Source organism: Lasiodiplodia theobromae (genome assembly GCF_012971845.1).
Source record: "Lasiodiplodia theobromae strain AM2As chromosome Unknown scaffold_19, whole genome shotgun sequence".
Taxonomy (NCBI): domain Eukaryota; kingdom Fungi; phylum Ascomycota; class Dothideomycetes; order Botryosphaeriales; family Botryosphaeriaceae; genus Lasiodiplodia; species Lasiodiplodia theobromae.
In genome coordinates, this window is record NW_023336398.1 from 530,428 (window position 1) to 547,654 (window position 17,227).

At 55.4% G+C, this 17,227-nt stretch overlaps 5 protein-coding genes across 5 annotated transcripts; 3 read left to right on the forward strand and 2 right to left on the reverse strand.

Annotated features, from left to right (window-relative positions):
- Positions 1-3,439: 3,439 nt before the first annotated feature.
- LTHEOB_6655 (Uracil permease protein) lies at positions 3,440-5,597 on the forward strand (the record flags this gene model as incomplete). Its single annotated transcript, XM_035515935.1, has 4 exons — positions 3,440-3,491; positions 3,555-3,950; positions 4,004-4,320; positions 4,377-5,597. 4 exons carry the CDS (start codon positions 3,440-3,442, stop codon positions 5,595-5,597), a joined length of 1,986 nt encoding a protein of 661 aa, XP_035372690.1.
- Positions 5,598-6,366: 769 nt separating this feature from the next.
- LTHEOB_6656 (Heat shock factor-binding protein) lies at positions 6,367-7,054 on the reverse strand (the record flags this gene model as incomplete). The annotated part of the gene is made up of 3 exons (XM_035515936.1): positions 6,367-6,452; positions 6,793-6,901; positions 7,022-7,054. 3 exons carry the CDS (start codon positions 7,052-7,054, stop codon positions 6,367-6,369), a joined length of 228 nt encoding a protein of 75 aa, XP_035372691.1.
- A 378-nt stretch (positions 7,055-7,432) lies between these two features.
- Positions 7,433-8,817, forward strand: LTHEOB_6657 (rRNA processing protein; the record flags this gene model as incomplete). The annotated part of the gene is made up of 3 exons (XM_035515937.1): positions 7,433-7,747; positions 7,805-8,414; positions 8,501-8,817. 3 exons carry the CDS (start codon positions 7,433-7,435, stop codon positions 8,815-8,817), a joined length of 1,242 nt encoding a protein of 413 aa, XP_035372692.1.
- An 854-nt stretch (positions 8,818-9,671) lies between these two features.
- On the reverse strand, positions 9,672-11,741 carry LTHEOB_6658 (Purine transporter protein; the record flags this gene model as incomplete). The annotated part of the gene is made up of 5 exons (XM_035515938.1): positions 9,672-10,477; positions 10,538-10,743; positions 10,805-10,914; positions 10,966-11,598; positions 11,649-11,741. The coding sequence occupies 5 exons, from the start codon at positions 11,739-11,741 to the stop codon at positions 9,672-9,674; spliced, it is 1,848 nt and encodes a 615-aa protein (XP_035372693.1).
- A 736-nt stretch (positions 11,742-12,477) lies between these two features.
- LTHEOB_6659 (uncharacterized protein) lies at positions 12,478-14,623 on the forward strand (the record flags this gene model as incomplete). Its single annotated transcript, XM_035515939.1, has 5 exons — positions 12,478-12,862; positions 12,913-13,046; positions 13,096-13,121; positions 13,202-13,671; positions 13,755-14,623. The coding sequence occupies 5 exons, from the start codon at positions 12,478-12,480 to the stop codon at positions 14,621-14,623; spliced, it is 1,884 nt and encodes a 627-aa protein (XP_035372694.1).
- Positions 14,624-17,227: the final 2,604 nt, after the last annotated feature.

Genomic DNA, 17,227 nt, shown 5'->3' on the forward strand with positions numbered 1-17,227 from the left:
AACCATCCGGGATCCTGTGATAAGAGCACAAAGGGACGCGAGCGTTTTAGTGCTCAGTTCGACGCAAGCAGTGTTCAATCCAAGAATGGATGGGGATCGTAAGTGAAAGATGGCGAGTGGGATGGCAGTTGAGGCTTTTAGAGATCGATGGTCGGGCAGGGGCTGAGTTCCAGGCTGCGGGACTCAGCCCTGTTCTCTTCTTCGGTTGCAGATTCCATCGGGTACAGACGCCCGAGTGATCTTCCGGAGGACCACACGGGCGACTGATACTCGGGTGTGAGATATAGTAGTGTGAGGGATGATATCGAAGGCTGAACGATAGTAAAGTGATGGTACGAGCTGCGAAAGGCGGAAGGTGGAAGGCTGGGGCTTTTCTATTGCCTGTTGGTCTGCACAGATGTCAGATATGCAACTAGAAGCCCTCACACTTACGCAAATGCGGTATGCGTATGGAACAAGGCTGAGCACTTCTAATTTTAGAGAGCATGGAAACTCAGCCTGAAGCGCCTGCACCAAGCCACCACTTATGCTCAATGACGAACAGCCGAGCAAATGAACGACGTTGTATAGACGTGGAGTCTTCAAACGAGTTTCACAACAGAAGGCCAGGGTAAATAATAGCAGACCCCCACAAAAAAACACAAGCCAAGGCCAGTTCAGTGCTACTATGAGCTATCTTTCGGCTGCAATACCCGTCCGTGGAAATTCCGGTTAGCCGGAGCCTTGACAAAGAGATTTGTTGGGCACAATGCGGAATTGGCCCTGATTGGTTGAAAAGATGCTGAGATATGTTTCTTGAAGTGAGCGAGCCCGATTACGTGTGGATCCTTGATTCTCCAAACAAGCTATTACTAAATGGTGATATAAGTTCTGACTGAGGAGGTAAGTTGTCCTCGAGGTAGAGTCGGTGAGCTGTGAGCCTGGAGGAAGGGCATCTCCCAGACGATAGCTTCAGCTACCCATGACATGAGCAAAAAACAAGTCCACGCTAGCCATCGGCTGCGAGAGGAGACTGTATATTCAGTGGTAGGCTGTCAGCTGGTGAATTCTTGTAAGAGGGATAGGATGAGCGTTAATATAGTTTCAAAGGGGGGAACTGTTTTATCTTGGTCATGGCCGGATCGTAGGTGTCTTGGGCTTCAGGTTGGCCTCGAGGCGGCCCGCAGGCTCCTAGTACTCTTCTTTGCAGCCGTTATCGGTGTGGTGCAGTTCTTTAATGGCCAGGTTAGCATTGTCGACAAGAATGGTAGACCATCAATAGACGTACCGCCGTAACTGTCACATTTCGGTACCGTGAAGCCCTCAACAAAGCCTGCGCTCCTCAAGTAGTTGAGATTCCCCTTGTAAATGGAGAAGTATACAACGAAAGCAGCCATACCGCCAAAGCGACCGGGAGTGGTAAGGTGGGGAGTGAGTAGTGGTGTTGTGGCTTCTGGTGAGCGACATGCAGCGGGCGGCGAAGAAAGCGCGCCTTGCTTGCGGCTCCAAGAAGTTTTCGGGACCGACATGTCGAAATAGAATCTGGACATTTGTTGGCTTCGCTCAAGTCCTTCGCTCGGCGTCATTGATCCATTGCATCATTAGCATTCCGATGATGACATCAATGTATTAATAAGACGGCTGCCATGACTGGCTCACGGCGGTAGCGCAACGCTTGAGGCTCTTCTATACGCATCCCGGGTTCCGTATTTCCAGACGGCCGGAATCTGCAGGTGCTTTAAGTGCCGGGATGACGTAAAAAGTAACCAGCAGGGTGCTATGATCTGCGACCCTTCTGGAATCAGAACCTCTCCCCTTGCATCGTCCATTTAAAGCGCTAGTCGTGACCACTTCAGCTCCTGATTCACACTTCTAAATCCACTCCCCTATCCACGATTCTTTCCATATATTATTCCCCATACTCCTGCACTCTTAGCTCACGACTACCATCCTACAAGATACTCGGGACTGACCAATAGAGCCCGGCTATGATTTACCGGCCCGCGATGAAATCGCTCTACGCGCCTCCCACCCTATCCTTCACCGTCCCTTCTACCTAGCGCTCAATACACAGCATCGCTTTCTTCCATCTACATGTCAGTAAGCAGATCTGCCTCTGCTATAGCCGAAATATTTCCGGACCTTGCAAGGATTACCGGGTTCGGCTAGCGCTCCGATGCAAATCCTCGACGGCCGCAGGAAAAATTTTGCCTCTGCGAAGGCTTGGAAACTGCGTGTTTATGATGTAGTCTGATGAGAATACAAAGTGCCGAGTAAGGTTGTATGATGCTAGCAGCGCACTGTCGATCGATCAACGACCTTTTAAAGGGTTCGCCAACCCTTCCAACGCCCCCTTCCCCACCGTACCCCACCCCCTCATTGACCAGATCAGGTTAGCAGCATCACGGGGTTCATCAATGGATTTGAAGATCTAAGTTATACTGCGGTGACAAAGGCTGGAAAAATTTTCCGCGTACTTGACGTGCGGTCTACCATTTCACCAGCAGGTATTTCACCTAATTTCCAGCCCATCTCCACCAGCGTGACCTGAGGCCCGCCAATTGGAAGTGGACGAAGAAGATTAGTGGAAAGGTTTATACACTTGATTATTGAGCGGTGGGGCGGCAGCAGGTCAATGATTCATCGTTCCTGGAAATTATCGTGGGTGGTTCACGATGGTCGTTTGATGGTGTTGATATGGGGCGATGGGTTGACTCGATGTAAATATGTCACGGCGGCGGGCGAGGCGTTACTCGATCGTATCGAGTCAACCTGGGCTGGCGGCCGGCCGAAGCGGGCGGTAATCAGCTTATCAGCCCCGGCAGCCGGCCCTTGGCGCCTCGACGTCAGATCCAGCAGCCGCACGCGACACAACAGCTGCTGAGGCGAAAAAAAGGGCAAATCTCAAGGGCCGCTGGATCGGAGCCGGGCGCGCTGTCAGAGGGGGAGCCTGCGTGGCGGGATGCATCCAGCTAACTAGGTACGGGCAAGGCGTGCACATGCAGCTCAAAGCCCATCACCCGCATGTTGGAAAGCTGGTAGGGCAGGACCCCGGGATTGACAATGGCGCACAGCTGTGGGATGTGCAGCCCGCGCTAGTCTCCACCGCAGCCCGCATGCGTGCAGACGCCGCCGTTACCTCCAGGGACGCTGCGATAAGGGATAATAAGACCAGCATGTCAGTCGCCAGTTGCACCCGACAGGCGTCACGCGTAGAAGTCCGCTGTCTTAAGGGGCAGAAGGATGCCAGCGACTAAAAGCCAGCGCTGGACCGGCCTGCTAGCATGTGAGCGACGCATTTAAACCCCGAGCCAGCTGCGAAAAGACGAAACCAGGACTTCCGGGTCGAGATTTTTGCAAACAAAGTTGCCGCGATAAGGGCAACCCACAGTGGGTAGAGAATCGCGGGCGCTAGCGGCCCTTGAACCCAAGGAAGATCGACCACCTCCACGGAGCCCTGATGTCGCCCACCCGCCGCATCTTCTATAATAAACTGGCCAGATCCCGCCATGGTACGACCTCGCCTTCAGCCTGGCTCCAATTCCCTCCTCCCTCCCTCCTCTGACGCCGCCCAGTAGCCGACGACAACGAGTCGGAGCGGCAGCCGCTCGTCCAGCCCTCGTCTAGCAGCTCGTCAACTCCTCGTGCCGCTTCCCTCCTACGTCAGCCTGCGTCGCCATCCCCGTCGTCGCACAATTCGCCGCTTCTCGCGCCCCGTCCATCCCACGACTCCAACTACGACGTGCAGTACGGCGACATCCAGCCTGATTCACGACCCAACACGCCTGGACTGGGTGCCGTCATGGAGAAAGTCAAGTCCTCGCGCGTCGCCCATTATGCGGGCAAGCTGGCCGTCGAGAGCGAGCCCGGTCTCACAAACACCCAGCTCATGCTCACCAACCACGACTTGAAGCCCGTGGAGCCCGAACGCCGCCAGTGGAGGTCATGGAATTTCGTTGGTTTCTGGGTTGGTACGTCAAAAGTCTTATCATTTTTCATCGGTCCACGCTAACGCGACCGTCAGCCGACTCGTTCAACATCAACACTTGGATGATTGCTTCCTCGACCATCACCAATGGCTGCTCGTGGTGGCAAGCATGGATCTGCGTCTGGATAGGCTACGCCATCGCCGCCTGCTTCATCTGCTTGACCGGCCGCATTGGCGCCATGTATCACATCGGTTTCCCCGTGGTGAACAGGGCTTCGTTTGGAATCTGGGGCTCGCTATGGCCCGTCTTCAACCGTGCGGCCATGGCTTGCGTCTGGTACGGCGTGCAGTCCTGGATCGGCGGTCAGTGCGTGCAGTTGATGATCCGCTCCATTTGGAACAACTGGAGAGAGGTGAGTGTAAAAACAGCAGCACTCAAGCAACAAAACACTAACCTCTGCCACCGCAGGGCGTCGTTCCGAATGGCATCAAGAGCTCCGGCACCAGCACCGTCATGTTCGTCAGCTTCTTCCTCTTCTGGCTCGGCTCCCTCCCGGCCATCTGGTTCCCCGTGCACAAGATCCGCCATCTCTTCACCGTCAAGGCCTACGTGGTCCCGGTCGCCGGCCTGGCCTTCTTCATCTGGTTCATCGTCAAGGCCGGCGGCGTCGGCCCCATCGTGCACCAGCCCGCCCAGCTCAAGGGCAGCGCCCTGGCCTGGGAGATCGTCAAGGGCATCATGTCGTCCATCGCCAACTTCGCCACCCTCATCGTCAACGACCCCGACTTCTCGCGCTTCGCCAAGACCCCCAAGAGCGCCTTCTGGTCGCAGCTGATCACCATCCCCGTCGGCTTCGCCGTCACCTCCTTCATCGGCATCATCGTCTCCTCGTCGGCCACCATCATCTACCCGGGCCAGGAGCCCATCTGGAACCCGCTCGACCTGCTCACGCGCGTGCTCGATGAGGAAAACACCTCGGCCAACCGCTTCGGCGTCTTCTGCATCGCGGCGGCCTTCACGCTGGCCCAGCTCGGCACCAACATCGCCGCCAACTCCGTGTCCGCCGGCACCGACATGACGGCCCTCCTCCCGCGCTGGATCAACATCCGCCGCGGCGGCTACATCTGCGCCGTCGTCGGCCTGTGCATGTGCCCGTGGAACCTGCTGTCGTCGAGCAACAACTTCACCACCTACCTGTCGGCCTACTCGGTCTTCCTGTCGTCCATCGCCGGCGTCATGATCAGCGACTACTACTGGGTCCGCCGCGGCTACCTCGACATCCACCAGCTCTACTCGGGCCGCCGCTCCGGCGTCTACTTCTTCACCCTCGGCTTCCACTGGCGCGGCTACGCCGCATACATCGCCGGCATCCTGATCAACGTCGTCGGCTTCGCCGGTGCCATCGGGAGGGAGGTGCCGATCGGTGCGACGTACATTTACAACGTCAACTTCTTCGCCGGCTTCCTCGTCAGCAGCATCATGTACTGGGGCCTGTGCCGCCTCTTCCCCATCCCGGCTACCAGCGATACTTGGATGGAGGTCGGCGACGAGATCACCGACGTGCGCCTGGCCTACGACGACCGCGCGAGCGACGCTTACGATGAGGAGGTCGTGACGGGTGGCGCCAAGGGCGTGTCGTCGTCGAGTGGCGCAGAGCAAGAGTCGGCGAAGGATGGGCTCAAGCTGTGATTTGTTGCGTTGTCTTCTTTCTTTGTATCCAAATTTAGCCGGTCACTTCTGTTTTTTTTTTATTAGATCGGGAGATGTTTGATTAAAAAGAGCTGGATGTAGAGGAGCTCGTTGTGATGAGATATGATACCAAGGACGGCTCTTTCCCGGTGTATAACGATAGGGTTATACATTCTTTAGCGGTTTAGAAGAATGAAGCGAGCTATCTGCTCGAGCGAAAGACAATTTGTTCTCAATTTCAACCTCTTGATGCCTAATGTTATGACACGTGTGTGACTGTATTGCTCAGGTTGACTTGCTCGTATTAACGTGAAGATGCTATTCAATGCTGAAGTATCAACTACTCCGGTATTAGTCTTGTTCAGATCCCAAGCGAATGAGCATGCTACCTTGCTGTCTTCCTCCGCCCCGGGAAGGAGCGGAAGACTGACTTTGATAGTTACGCGAACAAAATTATCCAAGTCGATGTCATTCAAGCTTTCCCTAGGCATTTCAACCCAGGAAGCTAGTGATATGTGAAGGAAGAACAACATCTCACAAAAGGACGCATTAATCCGACAACGCAGCGGAAGGAAGAGAATGATGGAACAGCATTAAACAAATTTCTTGAAACCACAGAGTACCAGAAAGGAACACTCGGACTCCAAAACTCCGGCGACAACTGTTCCTGGAAGGACATCGCCGCCTGCGTAGACGACCATACCAAGCGTTGAGGATGAATCCATGGTAGAAGAATGGTGACAAGCACGTGGATGAAAAATGGCGCTTCTCACTTGTCGTCACCGTCGCTCTTCGGCTCGGCTCCTGTCTGGATGGTGGTTTCGAGTGCGTCGAGACGGCGGCTCATGTCATCCACTATGCAGCGTGAAGCCCTTGGTCAGCTTGACAGGTTGCATATGTTGCAGAGCGTGAAGAAGCCTATTAAGCTGCTTCCTTGCACGTGACGGAGAGGGGAATGGAGGGACTGGCTGGCGACACCAAGCAACAAAATGCCGACTAGTAGAGTTGAAACTTGATGCAAAGAAGAATGAACGTGAAACCGAGTGAGACGATGCAAGACATGACAAAATGAGAAGAAAGTTTTGTGGAAGACTTGGGCGTAACAGTAGCCCACGAGAAAGCAAATGAAAAATTGGTAACCGGAAAGAATTATATGGAAAATATATGACCGGATGAAATGATATGGGATACGCACTCTTCTCTAGCAGCTCCTTGGAGATGTTGGTGAACTTGGATGAGAGCTGGTTGATTAGGTCGTCGACGACGGCCACGAGTTCGGCGGAGCTGCCCTCGCCGCTCACAGGCTACGGTTCGCGGTTAGCTCAGACTGTCGTGATTCACCGCTCTGAGATAGTGGAGCGCGGGTGGTGGGTTATCGGGGAGGCAAGGGCGGCAGGGGGGTGGAGGGAGAGGAACACCCGTACCGAGCTTGAGGATGGCGCGTCGCGTTCGGACATGGTTGTTTGCGAGGAGTGAGGCGGTCGGGCGATGAAGTAAGAAGACCTGCAGAGTCTGCGGCTTCGCAGTCCGAAAAAAAGGCGCGATTTCTGAAAAGTAGTACAGGGAGGGATATTGTTGTTGTCGTTGTTTTGGCAGGTCGCACGTGGGAGAGAGATCCGCAGGGCTGATGAGTCTCGGCCGGGGAGCCCAGGCCGCAATGCACGGGCCACGGAGCCCCGGGCGGTGAGCGGCGCCAAGATTGCGAGGCCCGTCGCTGCTCCCAAAAATTTCGGAGAGCAGGTCGCGCAAAAGTGACCCGCAGCGCGCGCCGAAACATTTCTCGCCCTCCCAACCCACTCGCCCACTCCCGGTTTTTCCTCATTCGCGCAGCCACAATGGTCAAGAAGGGCGGTAGCAAATTGCTCAATCTCCTCCAGAAGGAGAAGGGCTACGACTACAAGAAGGACAAGCAGAAGAAGCTCCAGAAGCAGGCCGAGAAGCGCAAGCAGGAGAAGAAGCAGGAGGACGACGACAGTGCCGAGGAAGATGAGGTCGAGGGCGGTGTTTCCGTGAACGCCCAGGCGCAGGAAGACTCTGGCTCCGGTGGAGACGAGGCCGAGAAGCAGATCCGCTCCGAGGCGCGCAAGGCCGCTGCAAACAAGGACGAGAGCGAGGACGAGGAGGACAGTGACGAGGAGGAGACACCAAAGGTGCGGCGAAGATATCCTCACATATCGTAGTAGAAATGCTGACCTTTGCCCCCGCAGATCGATCTGTCCAGGCTCGAGGACGACGACTCCGATTCCAGCGGCGAAGAGCTCGAAGAGAACGACGACGAAGATGATGATGACGACGAGGAGGAAGATATTGCTTTGTCAGACCTCGAGTCGGTCGCCTCGGACGAGAAGGGCGACATCATCCCCCACCAACGCCTCACCATCAACAACACCTCCGCCCTGCTCGCCGCCGCGCACCGCATCGAATGGAAGACGAAGAAGCAGGCATTTTCCGACCACCAGGCCGTTACCTCGGACGCCGCCATCGAGATCCAGGACACCAACGATGACCTGAACCGCGAGCTGGCTTTCTACCAGCAGGCTCTCGCCGCCGTTAACACCGCCCGTGCTGCGCTGAAGAAGGAGGGCGTGCCATTCACGCGCCCCAACGACTACTTCGCCGAGATGGTCAAGAGCGATGAGCACATGGGCAAGATCAAGCAGAAGCTTATCGACGAGGCTGCCGGCAAGAAGGCTGCCGCCGAGGCTCGCCGCCAGCGCGACCTCAAGAAGTTCGGCAAGGCCGTGCAAATCGCGAAGGAGCAGGAGAAGGCCAAGGCCAAGAAGGACACCATGGAGAAGATCAACCTGCTGAAGAGGAGTACGTCTCTTGTCTTACTATTCATCTTCTCTTCGCTTTTACTACACTAAGCTCTTAAACTAACATCTCTTTCTTTCCTTCAACAGAACGCCAAGGCGCCGATCTGGAAAACGAAAACGAAGACGATCTCTTCGACGTCGCCCTCGAAGACGCCGAAGAGACCGCCCGCAAGGACAAGCTCGCCCGCCGCGCCGGTGCCGGCGGTCGCGGCGGCCATGGCCCCAACCCCAAGCGCGCCAAGAAAGACGCCAAATACGGCTTCGGCGGTAAGAAGCGCTTCGCCAAGAGCAATGACGCGCAGAGCAGCGCCGACGGCAGGGGCTTCTCGGCCAAGAAGATGAAGGCGGGAGCCAATGGGGCCAAAAAGCGCCCGGGCAAGAGCAGGAGAGCGGCGAGGAAGTAAGTTAGGTCGTAGCTCTGAGGAGAGAGCAGTAGGTGGTAGTAGCAGCATTGGGGTGGACAAAGCGGACTCGACGTGGCAATATCTCAGTCGCTTCGTGCGCGCGTGGCGTTATTATGGTTCGTATGGGGGGAAGGCGGATCGAAATCAAAAAGTTTAAAGATACGGAGGAGGAGGGATTTCTTACTCTTTGTGGCCTGATCGGGAAAGCCTTTTTCTATCTTATTCCCCCACCCCTTGTGAACACATTTTGTTCTGCAGAATAAGGCATTGGGAGGCGTCTTGCGGCGTTCAAATTTGGCATCAACGCTATGACAATTACTTTGTTCGTTCATTATTTCTCATAAAGTTCGCTGACGTGGTTTAGTCGCTAGCGAGCTTCCGTAATTGGAACGAGTTAAACACGAGCGAGCGATTAGGAACACTTCGGCACGTTGCGGTTTCCCAAGATGGATAAGAGAGACAAGGTTGCAACTGTATTCCTACATCGATCTACTTCGATTTGTAAGGAAAAAAAAATCATGTCCAGATGCCGCGTAACCCCCGTCTCTTCTGATGATGTCTTTCAGGACCCAGCAGAAATCCTACAGCGTGGTTCTCTCATCAACATGCTCCGTCTTAAATCTAGATCAGAGCTATATGCCCCTTTTAGAATGCTCTGCGGCGGCCCGCGCCAAGGAGCAGTCGGCCTTTCTACCATCTCACAGTGGTGTATCCCCAAATTACAAGGAAATAAATTCAACTCATAAGCCCCGTCCCAGAACGCCAGACCAATAATTAGATATTAAAAGAGAGACAATGACTTCCGTCACACGTTCATAGAACGGTTTGAGTTTTTTTTTTTTTTTTAAGCCTACTCAAATTCGGTCCGACGGTGCGACGCGGAACTGGCGCAGATCGAAGCGCTCGACGTCCGGCTCCCTGTCGTCTGACATGGGGGGCATCCGCACGCCAGGGTACGTCTTCATGGGGAAGCTCACGCTGAAGCTGGGATCGTGCTTGTGGCGGTCGAAGCCTGCGTCTCCGACCTTGATGTCGATGGACTCGTCGCCTAAGGATCCGTGAGTTTGATGTCGGAGATGCTTCTGCATCTCGTGCGAGCCTCTCGACTCGAGTTCGCGGGCTTTGTGCCCTGCCTCATCGCCGTGGTGGCCGAAGCGGACGAAGGCGTTGCTGATGGTGTTGACGAACCACGGCGACGAGCCGGTGGGCTTGTAGTTCCAGTACTCGCGTGCGTCCTCGTCCGCGGGGGTGATGCGGCCGCGCGAGATGATGCGGGTTAGCGCGATGGGCACGTTGATGGCGACGTAGGTCAGGATGCCGGCGATCATGCCGTACGCGGTGCTGTACGACATGGGCACGAAGATGATGGTGACGAAGGCGGGTACGGCGTCGCCGATGTAGCGCCAGTTGATGGCGACGACCTGGCGCACCATCATGGCGCCGACCAGGACGAGTGTGCAGCCAGTGGCCCACGGCGGGATCGAGGCGAAGATCGGAGCGAAGAAGAGCGAAATGAAAAAGCAGAGACCAGTCGTCATGGCGGTAAGGCCAGTTTTGCCTCCCTCAGCGATGCCAGCACCCGATTCGATGAAGGCTGTCACGGGACTTACACCGAATAGGGCCCCGACACTGATGCTGAAAGCATCGGTGCAATAGGCCGCTGTTGAACGCGGAAAGTCACCTGTCGATCCATCCACTACCCCGGAAAAACGAGCCATACTGTACAGAGTTGCAGTACAGTCGATGATATCGACGTATAGGAAGGTAAAAAGTGCGAGGGCGAATTCACCGGGCGCGCGCGAAATATTCCAGTCCAGTGCATTGAGAGTCTGCTCGATGGGGTGGAAAGTTATTACCTTCTTGAAGAAGTCGAATTGGCTATCACCTTCGGGAGTATCCGGGAAGTAGGTGACAGAAGTGCCGCGCCTGGGATACAAGTCAGTAGTCTGTTTCAGATGGGCGCTTTGGTGTATGCTGGTTGACTCACGGCCAAGAGATGATGGAGACAACCAAGATTCCAATAATCATGGCGCTTTTCACCTTATACGACATCAGGTACGCCGTCAGGATTCCACCGCAGAATAGGCCGATCCACAGCTACTCGTTGTCAGGCCCTCCACACGCGATACGGGTGCAGAGATTACTTACTGTCGGATTCTGCATCTTGTGACTCTGACACTCGCCAAACTCATCCCTGTACTCTGGAGGACAGCCGGCGAGATCCAAGGGAGTAGCACTGGCGCCAGAGATGGCGCCAATTCCTGCACTATACGACAATCCTATCTCGGCGAGAAAGAGACCTATTCCGCAGGCAGCGGCAACCTTCAAAGAGGTTGGGAGCATGCGGACCAGCCATTGGCGCATTCCTAGGAGAGACAGTAGAATGAAAATGAAGCCCTCGGCGAAGACGGCGGTCAGGGCCAAGCCATATGGAACAAGGCGAGTTCCGTGGAAGCCGACTACCTGATAGGTAAAGTAGGCATTGAGGCCCATGCCAGGGGCCAAGGCGACGGGCAAGTTGGTGATGAGGCCGAAAAAGAAAGACGCGAAGGCGGAAATGGCACTGGTGGCGGTGATGAGGTCACGATTCAGGCCGATGAGGCAGGTTTGGTAGTCCTGGTCATTGGCGCAGGTTGGGTCGCTGGCATCGCGGCACTCGCATGTGCCGCCGGAGTCGGTCAAGACGGTGGCATTGACAGCAATGATGTAGGCCATGGTGAAAAAGGTGGTCACGCCAGCGCGCACCTCAGTCAGGAACTGAGCATCCGGGATCTCGTCGACCTGGAAAGTCAGAGATGGGGCTACTGGCTGACGACTGTGAGGCAACTTACATGGCCAGAGCCGTCCAGGCGAAACAGGCGGCCGAACTTGGAGTCCGCCAGGTATGCATCGAGACGACGGCCTTGCTGCCGGAGGGCGTCCATTTTGGGACGAATAGGCGAAGACAAAGAGAAGAGAAAGAGAAGTGACGGTGATCATGATGCGTACCAGAGGTGGAGCGGGCGCTACGCTTTTACAACACGGACACAACGATATGATCAGCAAGACGCTTGACTGACTAGCAGACGCGGCGACAGCCACGGGAAGGTTGGTGCGCACAGACCGGGCAGAGCAATGGGGTCAAGTCTAAAGCCCTGTTCGGATTCGAAATAAGAAAAGCTCGAAGCTAAAGCGTAGGGCTGGCGTGTCGTAATGGCAATCTCGCACCGGGAAAGCGTAGGCGTCGTCCGGGTGTAACAGGTGTCGCACGCTGCTAGCGCGTCGGTGGCGGGCAGGCCCTGCGGCGATTCCGTCGACGTCTTTTTGTTCGCGGGCGCCTCAAGCGCATTGGATCGGCGCGGTGCTGGGGAATAGATTGCGGATCATCGGGGTGGTGGATGAAAGCGGGCGAGTGAAACGGCGACGGCAGCTTAAAGTGGCAGGGACGACCCGGGCTGCCATCCCGGCCCAACACGCCGACACTGGCTCCCGCTGTCGCGACCATGGCTGTCTAGCTCACGAGTAGCCATGGCGCCGAAATGACTCTGGCTGCACCGGCCCCCGGTTCCGCGACACTTGAGATGATCCGCCGAGCTCTTCCATCTCCAAATCCGGCGCCGCAGCTCCGACGTTCAAGCCCGCCCTCGTCCGCACCTTCTCATCGCCTGCGCCTGAATCTGGATGGGCGGCTCTATGTTTTCCGCAGACCTCTCATGGACCGACGAGTGCGCCGAGACTGTTGGCCAGCGCCGCGAGCGCCGTCTGCGCGGCCGCGAGCACGCCGGCTCGACCCAGAGCTTCCAGTCCGACGACTCGAAGTCCAGCTTCTGGTCGCTTCCCACCCGGCGTAAGAACAATGCCTCCAAGTCTCCCGCCACGAAATCCATCTCCCGCAAGAGCTCCAAGTTATCTCTGCACGACCACTCTCACTCAAGGCCTCGAGAAGACAGTCTGGACTCCGCCACCGGATGGTCCCCCCCTGCTCAACTTCCACCTTCACAGTTTCCCATCATGCCACTTTTGCCCTCGATTGAGGAGCCGCGGCACTCCACCACCCGATCTTCCGGTAAATCAATCACTGCTGCTTTGTGTGCCTTTGACTAAGAGGAGCTGCAGTTCGTACCGTGCAACATGTAGAACCTGATGGCCACTACAGAGGGAAGCGGATTATCGAAGAGTTGGAGTTCCATGAAATCCAGCAGTTAAGTGAAGGCTCTTACGTCTCTCGAACAACAACTCGCAGCACCGAGGTGAGATTGAGAATCACATTCCGCACCTGCCGTTGCTGATGCAAGCCAGACTTCTTCTCCTTCGGTTTATGGTCGGTACGTAGAGCAACCGTCGCCCGCCAGTTTATCCTGTTCGATGTTTGCTCAACACCTGCAACGATTCTGACCCTACCAAGTCCGGAAGGCTCCTTTCCCAGTCAATGCACCTTAGATCATGGTGCCGCCAGCCCCGCCCACCTTTCTCCACCTAATGCCGGCCCTAAGTCCACCTGGGAAGCTCCCTCGGATTGGGACATTGCCTCTATACGATCCTCGCAAAACCGCCAGTCCCTTGATAGCTCTTTTCTGTGCGACCCCGATTCTGCAGAGCTAACACAGTTCCAACGTTCTATTCGTCGCATGGAGCATGCCGATCCGAAGCTCATTCTCGCACGCTTGAAGGATGACCCGGCTCCGGGTGTCCTAGCCACTGATCCGTACGCCGAGGAAGAGCTTGCTGTGGAGAAGCACCTGTGGTGCCTCACAGCATTGCAACTGCAAAACATGGAAAATTCGCTTGTTCCTAATCAAGGAGTAGGCCCCCTTCTGGGCCTTCCTACGCTCTTCCGTCAGCCGAAGCGAGTCTTGGAGCTTTACAGCAATATGGGTAAGCCACTGATGCATTGAATCCTTCCTTCCCCAGACCGTCTGCCGCCACAATCATGAACGCTAATACCAATCCCTGGATAGCCGAAGTCTATCAGCTCTCCGCCATCTACCCCAAGTCACACATCTCTTACTTGACCGTGAGCCAACCGCTAGCCAGCATACCCATCCCTGCTAATATCCATCCCCTGACCGTGCCCTCGGCTGGCATGCTGCCCTTCCCTTACCCCTCGGACTCGTTCAACCATATCCGATGCGCTACCCTCCCGTCGCATGTTCCGTCGTCGAAAATGCAGCCCGTGCTACGGGATCTGCTTCGGATGCTTGCTCCTGGAGGCATCTTGGAGTTGCGTCTCGTTGACAGCACACCGGTGCGCGCCACTATGGGTCCAAGACTGCGCGCTTGGTTTGAAGATCACCTGATGTTGAACTTGGAAAAAGAATTCCTTTGCTCACGACCATTGGCGCTATTTCCAATCTGGGTGAAGGACTGTGGCTTACGCGTTCTCGAGGGCGGCAACACAGGGAACGATCTCGTCATCCAGCGGCTGCAGTTACCCGCGTGCGCTCGTCCCACTGGAACTGAATCCAAGCACTCGTCTTATTATTCTGCACGGTCGCATAGCAGTACCAAGCGCAACACGCTCGAATACAACATACAAAAGGCCCTGGCCAGCAGCGGTACCGAGGCCCTGGATTTTGCAGCTCTCTCCGAGGAACCCTCCAAGGACGCCCTCGCTGCTGTGGAGGGAGACCTGGCGGCCCTGGACGCGGAAATGGCGGCACTAGTAGCCCGCGGGCTGTGGAAAGACTCTTGGGGCTCGCTCGTGGACAGGGGATCGACAATGGGCCACGACGTTATCTGGTGGTGGGATGATCCAGAGATCGTGCGCGAGTGCTGGGATTACAGCACCGTGTTCGAGTGCGGGACCATGTTTGCTTTTAAGGAGTGATGGAGAGAACAAATGAGATTGGCATCTTTCCCTTATCGGGCTCCTCCCCCGGTCGTCTCGTTCTATCATCAGGCGTTGAATCGCATTTTTCTTTTCTTCGTTTGCTTTTTCCCTTGGAGGCTCGATTTGCTTTTTACGGTTATACCATGCACGTGCGGTTTACACCGCTGAAGGGTGTTTTCTTTTTTCGGTTGGAGTTTGCATTGGTTCTCTCAGGAACAGCGTTTGAGCTTTGTTACAGTCTGGGATCCAGGTGGTATCGCAGCCGAAGGCTGGCGTAATTTTGCTTTTCGCTCATGCCATGGGTAGTTGAAGCAGTTGTCCTGATGCTAATACGGTTCCACTGCCAGCATATGTCATTCTTCGCGCTAGTCTTCGGCTGCAATATCCGTCTGTATATTGGAATATTTCTTGTTTTTCTTTTTTTTTTTTGGCGAATCAGCGGTTGATACCCTTTTAGATTGCTATACTTGGCTTGTCTGAATGGCTTTGGTGTTTGATATTCTTCTCGGCGTCCATCTCAAGCCGAAGAGTTCCGAGATGTGATTGGGTAGGCTAGACGGAAGGAACCTGGATCAACAGCATCATACACTTTCTAACCAAGGCACTGGTCGTTGCGGCGCAGTAATAGCGTCTGTATAGCAGCCTCTTACCGCAAGACGCTGCAGATCATTTGCCCCCCACAATGCAGAATGATGGCAAGTCGCGTTTTCCCCGTTGGGCTAGCCGTTGAGTCCCTAGTGCATGCAGGGAAACCGGCATGTGTGCCGTCCGTCAGCCACACGCGAAGGAAGGGTGTAGCAAGCCTCCTTCGCCACCTTTATAGCCCTATTCCTGCCGGAGGAAGGCATTCCTCCGGATCGCCACGCTCGATTCGTTAATAGGTTTCGCGGCGCCAAATCTTTCTAGCGAGGTGCCGGACGTTTCCACCAGCCGCTATGTATAGGCACGGAGACTTGCGCTAGAGCTTCAGGCGCGAACTACTACATACCTTTCCTGCGATTCTGTCTACCTTTACCCACCGTAAACCCACATGACTTCCCGAACTGGAAGTGGGTGGCAAGTTATACCACCGTAATCCATCCTGGCATTTTGCACCCCTCAGACAGACCTCATACACCTACCCACCATGGCGGCGCTCCTCCCTGGCACGACCGAGTGCCGAGCTGAACTGCCGCTGGAAATTCCAAACCACCGTCACACTCCCCAGGCGTGCCATCAGGCATCTATGGGCAGAAGTGCTCAGAACAAACAAGTTGTGACCTTCGTCTACGATCCTCCATTCATCACTATTCTCATCTTCGCGGTGCGGTAATGTGTGAATTTATTATACCTGACAATTGTGCCTTATCTACAATTAGTGACCTCTGTTCCTTTGCATTGTTTTAAGCATTATCTGTGTTTGTCAAAGGGCCGGTATATACCAAGTCCACATTATGCGCTCCCTCTACTCTTGGCCTTTTCCGGACTAAAGTGCAAAATGCCGGTGTCAGACATACCAAACTACAAAGTTCTCTCGAACAGTCCAGCCGACGACTCCCGCACTCACGGGCCTCTCCCCGTACTAGGTGTATGACGATCACGCAGTGACAGGCAAAGCGGCTATTCCCGTGCGAGAACGATCCAGACTACCGTCCCTCCCACGCGGCCCTCGTCGATCAGCCCAAAAACTCTTGTTAGCGCTCCTCCGTCCCGAAGCAGCCGCCGTGGTGGCGCCGCCGGGTACCCTTAGGAGCTTCTTCCGGTGAGCTTCACTGAGCTGCATAAGCACACGCACGTGCGTTGCGTGTATGCACGATGGCTTTGCGCGGAAGCAAACGTCTAGCTTCCCCGAAAACTACCCCAAATCCTCCTTCCTCTTCCCCGGGAGTGTATCACTGATAAACCGGTGTGGACCTTTCCGCCGGCTGGAATCGGACCGTGCAAGGATTTATGCCAGGTCGATGAGATGGGGCAGTGATAGACAGTCCGAAGTGTTGAGAGAGTCGCTTTTCCAAATTGGGAAACGTGGATGGAGCTTGGCAAACGGTAAATGCGGAGAACCCACTGGGTGGCTCCTGAGGCTTTCAATAAAACCATGTTTGAAAAGAACCCGATCAGTACAACAATGCAGATTGGTAATACACTAGCCTGGACTAAAATGCCGCTGAAGTTTAAAAAAGTACACGAAGACCTCTGTGAGCGGAAGAAACGATAAGTGATCACAATCGAGGCACGAGATCTACACTTCCTGGAGCGGCCGCCACGGCAAGCTTATTCATTGCCCACATGGTTGAGAGTTCGAGACAAGGATGCCAATCATGGGTGCCGTGATTGCAGCCTGACCGGCGCGGCTCCTGCATTCCGCCACTCATGCACGATGACTCGTGCTACCGCTCCTGCAAGGTTTACGGAGAGGCAGAAAGAAGCCAGCCACCTGGCGCCGCTATACCGCAGGGAGGAAGTTCTCCGCATCAGTTGTCTGGTATATCCCGGTACCGCTTCCCAGCCGCCACGGGTGTTCGGGAGTCGACCCACTGGTGTGGTGGAGAAAGCCCGTGCCCTGCATGGGAAAGAGAGAGATATGGAGCTCAAAGTCTAGTGGTGAACAACGCATCCCTCGCC